The sequence below is a fragment of the Notolepis coatsorum genome (genome assembly GCF_963971535.1).
Source record: "Notolepis coatsorum genome assembly, chromosome: 2".
Classification (NCBI taxonomy): Eukaryota; Metazoa; Chordata; class Actinopteri; order Aulopiformes; family Paralepididae; genus Notolepis; species Notolepis coatsorum.
Genome location: NC_140166.1, coordinates 150760244 through 150766968, shown reverse-complemented (window position 1 = coordinate 150766968; position 6725 = coordinate 150760244). Strand labels below are relative to the sequence as shown.

General features: G+C 45.7%; 1 protein-coding gene across 1 annotated transcript in view; it reads right to left on the bottom strand.

The window, feature by feature from the left end:
- The window catches only part of LOC311223569 (microtubule-associated serine/threonine-protein kinase 2-like), a 465967-nt gene that overhangs the window by 15535 nt on the left and 443707 nt on the right, over positions 1-6725 (bottom strand). The window contains exons 24-26 of the mRNA XM_084308349.1: positions 6057-6230; positions 3609-3845; positions 1297-1523 (exon numbers count right to left, since the gene is read on the bottom strand). Of these exons, the coding sequence (XP_084164475.1) occupies positions 1297-1523; positions 3609-3845; positions 6057-6230 (638 nt within the window). The remainder of the gene's footprint in view (positions 1-1296; positions 1524-3608; positions 3846-6056; positions 6231-6725) is intronic.

Genomic DNA, 6725 nt, shown 5'->3' with positions numbered 1-6725 from the left:
ATCTCAATTAAAAAAGGACTTCCTAAGATCCAGTCATCCTTAACATCATTGGACGCACTGCATGACACGTCACCTGAGATGCCTGGTTTTTAGTGAATCCCTAATCAAAACACTACCGGTCAGCGTTATGCTGCGGTCATTCCAGTACTTGGCCACACACCGGGTTTCCGTGCACGCTGGTTCGACCAATCACATTCACCGCTCACCGGCCCGACTCCTCTCCCAGCTGCTCCCTCATTGGTTGAACTAACTTGAAGTAACATAGATGATAGATGAGGACCTACCCAGACCATGTGGTGGACAGAGTAGATGATGAGGACCTACCCAGACCATGTGGTGGACAGAGTAGATGATGAGGACCTACCCAGACCATGTGGTGGACAGAGGAGATGATGAGGACCTACCCAGACCATGTGGTGAACAGAGGAGATGATGAGGACCTACCCAGACCATGTGGTGAACAGATGAGATGATGAGGACCTACCCAGACCATGTGGTGAACAGAGTAGATGATGAGGACCTACCCAGACCATGTGGTGAACAGATGAGATGATGAGGACCTACCCAGACCATGTGGTGAACAGAGTAGATGATAGATGAGGACCTACCCAGACCATGTGGTGAACAGAGTAGATGATGAGGACCTACCCAGACCATGTGGTGGACAGAGGAGATGATGAGGACCTACCCAGACCATGTGGTGGACAGAGTAGATGATGAGGACCTACCCAGACCATGTGGTGGACAGAGGAGATGATGAGGACCTACCCAGACCATGTGGTGAACAGATGAGATGATGAGGACCTACCCAGACCATGTGGTGGACAGAGTAGATGATGAGGACCTACCCAGACCATGTGGTGGACAGAGGAGATGATGAGGACCTACCCAGACCATGTGGTGAACAGATGAGATGATGAGGACCTACCCAGACCATGTGGTGGACAGAGGAGATGATAGATGAGGACCTACCCAGACCATGTGGTGAACAGAGTAGATGATGAGGACCTACCCAGACCATGTGGTGGACAGAGGAGATGATAGATGAGGACCTACCCAGACCATGTGGTGGACAGAGGAGATGATGAGGACCTACCCAGACCATGTGGTGAACAGAGGAGATGATGAGGACCTACACAGACCATGTGGTGGACAGAGGAGATGATGAGGACCTACCCAAACCATGTGGTGGACAGAGGAGATGATGAGGACCTACCCAGACCATGTGGTGGACAGAGGAGATGATGAGGACCTACCCAGACCATGTGGTGGACAGAGGAGATGATGAGGACCTACCCAGACCATGTGGTGGACAGAGTAGATGTCGGTGTCTCCCATGTAGACCCGGATGGCCCTCAGGGTGAAGCCGTACTTCTTGCCCGCTCGTTGGATCACGATGGCAGGCTTTGCGTTGCTCACTGCGGGGGACAAGTCCCGGCTGGGAGACGAGTCCCGGGACGACGGATTGGAGGAGAGGGAGTGAGGTGACATGGGGCTGGCCAATGGAGACGCTCCGTGGTGGTCTAAGGAACAAATAGAGGAGAATTAGTTCCAATAGTAACATTTTTATTAACATTTGATTTATCGGGAGTTAGCAAGACGACAATGTATTAGAAGTAGGGATGCTCGATATTGGCTTTTTTACCTATACCGATATTGTCCAACTCTTAATTTCCGATACCGATATCAACCGATATCGATATATGCAGGGTTCCCCCCCCCCCCCCAAAACGGAATAATTTCAGGTAATTAATATTACATATCTCTTGTTGTGGAATTAACACAACATTATGCATACTTTTGACAATAAATAAAATCAGAATTTGTTCTTACTTGCTTGCCTGGGTAAATAAAGGTTATAGAAATGTAATTATTTTTTTTTTTTTTTGAAAACAGATACAGATATTTTCCGATATCAAATTTTAATGCCAATATCGGCCGATAATATCGGTAGGCCGATAATATCGGACATCCCTAATTAGAACCACTATTTAAAAAAAATTATTATCTTTTTCCCCCCTTCTTTTTCCGTTTTTCTCCCATCCCAATGTTAGTCATTATGCCAATTCCCAATCCCCTTCCTGGTTGTTGCGCACTCTACCCCCTACCGTCGGCCTGGGAGGGTGAAGACTATCACATGCTTCCTCCGACACATGTGTACCCAGCCCACCACTTCTTTTCACCTGGCAGCACGGACTCTCACTGGGGAAGTGTAACGTGTGGAAGGATCACACTACCTCCCCCAGATCCTTCCCTCGCTGTGCAGGCGCCCAGACCGAACTGTAGGAGTCGCTGTTTACAACGACCAGGACACACCCACGCCGGCTTTCCCACCCGCTGACACTGCCAATTGTGTTAGTATGGACGGTCGGCCAAGCCGGAGGCACCACAGCCGGATTCGATCCCACTGTCTCTGCGGTGGTAGACAGACTCCTAGTCCTCTGCGCTACCCGGCCGCCCTAGAAACACTATTTTGACAATTGATTTAACTATCTGCACACCTACCCTAAAGAGACAGATATACATTTTTATTTTATTTTAATATTTTTATTATCACTTTTCATTTACCCAAAATGTAACAGGCAATTAGACATAATAAACCCACAACACTCCCACCACCGCCCCCCCCCCACGGCCCCAGTTCAACCACCTTCCCCACCCAAGACCCCCCCCAATCCCAGGACACCCACCTCCCTAAAACATGAAGAGAAAATAACAGTGAGCACAAATAAATTATAAAAGATAAATACAACTATAGTACAAACAAAAAAAGCTCAAATAAACAAGTAAATAAAATAAAAATGTAATCTCAAAATTGGCAAAAGATCCTTTCAATGAGAATCTCATTCCTTCCAGTCTTGGAGGACCTCCTCCTTGTACTAAAGAATGCATGGAACCCATCTTAGATGGAGTCACTCTGGGAACCTGGCTCTAACATGCTGGGTGTCCTTGGGGTGAAACTGTGAGAATCTCTACCCCAAAACCCAGGGGTGGAAAGTACTTGAGTAATTGTACTTCATTACAATACTTAACTTAAGTACTGTTTTGGGGGATTTGTACTTTACTCAAGTATTATTAGGTTTGTGTACTTGTACTTTTACTCAATTTTCAGAGGAAAAAAAAACATACTTTTTACTCCTTACATTTAAAATGCAGACCTACAAAGTACAAAGTACAAATCTTGCAGGTCCAACTATTTTAATTAGTATATTTGTTTCTCTGGCCGAACTAACGTTAACTTTACTAATCCTGCGGTCGCGCTTTATTTAAAAACAGCCAATCAAATCCCCATCAATGGAAAATGAACCCGCCCATACCCATGCTGATTGGTCCTTGTGCAAGACTAGAAAGCGGGGATCTTTGATTAAACACCTGCTAGCAGAAGAATAGACAGTCAGAAAAAAGGTGTTTACTTTTACCTTTTTAGTACTCAAGTACATTTAAAAGTAGAAACTTTTTGACTTTTACTCAAGTGTGTTTTTAGCCAGATACTCTTGACTTTTACTTGAGTAAGATTTTGAGACGGTAGCCATACTTTCACTTAAGTATCATTTCTGGGTACTTCTACACCCCTGTGCGAACCCCTGCGCCCCCCGGCCGCCCCCCACCTGCAGGGATCATGAGCGACAGCGTGGTGGCGGAGGCCGACTTGATGACCTTGTTGTGCGGCCTGGCGGCGGCGGCGGTGGTGTGTTTGTCTGCGTCTCCGGAGAGCAGGCGGTGTCGGGCGCGGCGGGCCGCCAGGTCGCTGATGGCCTTGGGCGTGGTGGTGGTGGTCACCGGGACGCCGTCTCCAGAACCTCCGGACCCTCCGCTCCGATCACACACGTCACCGGAACTACCCGCTGGAGGGAGGGAGGGATGAGTTGTTATATATATATTATTTTTATAATTAATTTATTAAAACCGGTTGATGGCTACGATGGTGAATGGTGTCATTTTGATTTATTGTCCGTCAGCTGAGCCGATCAACGCTCTGAAGGATTATCTGAAGTGCCTATTTATGTGCAATAATACCCTTTGATTTTAATGATCCATTCTATTAAGAGGAGGACGAGGAAAGAGATGGATGCCATACTGGAACCCCCCCCCCCCTCTGTGAGGAGCTAGCCAGGATGAGGAGCGTGGTGCGATGGTTAGGACCATGTGTCCCCTTCATCACTATTATTACTACTGAATCCTGCCACCCACTACTGTCCACTACTACTACTGTTATCACTACCATGAATGAATGAAGTTTATTTTTTTCTGTCTTGTTTACAGACAAATCAAGCACACCCGTGTCGACTTACAAAAAGAAAAGAAAAAAAAACCCACAAATGTATATTCAAGGCAAGCTCACACACAAAATCCAAAATAGGCTGAAGCACATGCTTATTTTTGCCTATCCTTTACTAGGGATGTCCGATATTATCGGCCGACCGATATTATCGGCAGTAAAATGTGATATCGGAAAATATCGGTATCGGTTTAAAAACAAAAAAAAACAATAACAATATTTGTTATATATATATCCAGTGAAATTATTAGTTACCTGAAATTATTCAGTTTTTTGGACGGGGAAACCCTGCATATATCGGTATCGGTTGATATCGGTTGATATCGGTATCGGAAATTAAGAGTTGGACAATATCGGAATATCGGTATCGGTAAAAAAGCCAATATCGAGCATCCCTATCCTTTACACATTCTTAAAAACTAAATATATTTTAATATAAGAAAGAAAAACTTTAAATATGCTGAAAGATATAATTTTTTTGGGATTCTTGATGTTTTACTCAAAACTGCACTCCTGGGGGAGCTCCAGTAGCTCACTGCGTACCTCGAGCGCTATTTCGGCGCCGGGGACAACCGTGCTCGTCACGGATCTGGGGTTTAGCGAGTTCGAATCCCGGACTGCAGCCGTGCCTTTCCCAGAGTGTCTTCCCCCCATCTGTACCCCTTCAGCCTGTTTCTGTCGGTCATTCTTGACCAGAGTAAATGCGATAAACGCAAAAAAGAGCCAGCGGAATGGCCAAAGTTTAAAAAAAAAAAACTGCACTCCTGAATTATTTGATCCTTTAAGGTTTTGTTCTATTATTATTACTACCTATCCTACCTGTACCCCCCCCCCCCTCCCCCATGCTACTATGACACTTCCATGTCCCTCTTGGCTGCTCAACAGTAGTTTGATGACTGCTTCGTTGATCACCATGATCATAAAATTGGCATCGAAACTCTTAATTTGCCCGACTTTCAGCCACTTTGTTGGAGTTGGTCACTGTGTCTCTCCAGATGACTGGTGTTAGTCTCCGTATGATTTTAATGATTATACATTAGCGGTGTAACGGTACACAAAAAACACGGTACGGTACGTACAGTACCTCGGTTTTAAAGTCAATGTTCGGTACGGGTTTTCGGTACAGTGGGGGAAAGTTTGGCTTTCCATGTTCCACTCAGGGGTGATGTAGTGTGCAGTAGCTAATTGTACGTGTAGGGCTGTCAACGAATATTCTATATTGAAATTAATAATCGACTTGTAAAAAAGATATATATATATGGCGCTGCACCGACCGGCGCTGCACCGACCGGCTGCCTTTCTGTTCGCTCCGTCGAGACTGTGCTTACTTTTGTTACTATCTTGTCTAGCACAGTCTCTGGAGCGTAACAGTAAGAAGCATTTTGTATGAAAGTATTCTGTACTTCTGTATGACAACTATTAAAGAAACTTGAAACTTGAACTTGAATATATAATAATAATAATAATAATATTAGATTGTGAAAAAAACAGCCCCCGGTGGGCGGTCGTTAATGGTTAACATACCGTTGTATTTGTTCGGTACACAGCTGTTCGGTACTGTATGGTACACACTGAAACAGTTAGGTGCGGATACGTGTACCTTTACACCCCTATTATACATTGTGAATGTATAATGACATTTAAAAGTCTCGACCCTGAAAATAAGACAATGCCCCCTTTTTCAGATTTTTCTTCGAGGAAAATGTGGGCTGTGTAAAACTACACAGAATATAATCACTTATATTAAGAATAACTTTAGAAAAGAAGCGTGACTGACGTGTGAGTGTAGCCTTGCTGGCCTGACTGGAGGAGGAGGAGGAGGTGGTGGGAGACTCGTCCAGCTTCAGCTCTCTCTCCAGGGGCAGCTCCGGGATGGACGAGGGCAGGTCCTCGCTGCGGGGGCCCCGCACCAGGCCGGGGCTCTTACGACTGGCCCCTGGACCTGCTGCTGCTGGGAGGAAGGAACGGGACAACCGAGGAGTCAAATCACAGCAAGAGAGATCTGTGTCTGGGAAGAGCTGAGACAGTCAGAAACAGCAAGTCATCCTAACAGCTTCCAGCTGATCTTTACTGCAACGCTTGTGGTCAATTTACAGTAAATAGGGCAGAAAAGTGGCAATTTTTGAACATAAGATAACATGTGATGTACCTGTGGCCCCTCCTGCAGGTATAAGATAACATGTGATGTACCTGTGGCCCCTCCTGCAGGTATAAGATAACATGTGATGTACCTGTGGCCCCTCCTGCAGGTATAAGATAACATGTGATGTACCTGTGGCCCCTCCTGCAGGTATAAGATAACATGTGATGTACCTGTGGCCCCCCCTGCAGGTATAAGATAACATGTGATGTACCTGTGCCCCCCCCTGCAGGTATAAGATAACATGTGATGTACCTGTGGCCCCCCCTGCAGGTATAAGATAACATGTGATGTACCTGTGGCCCC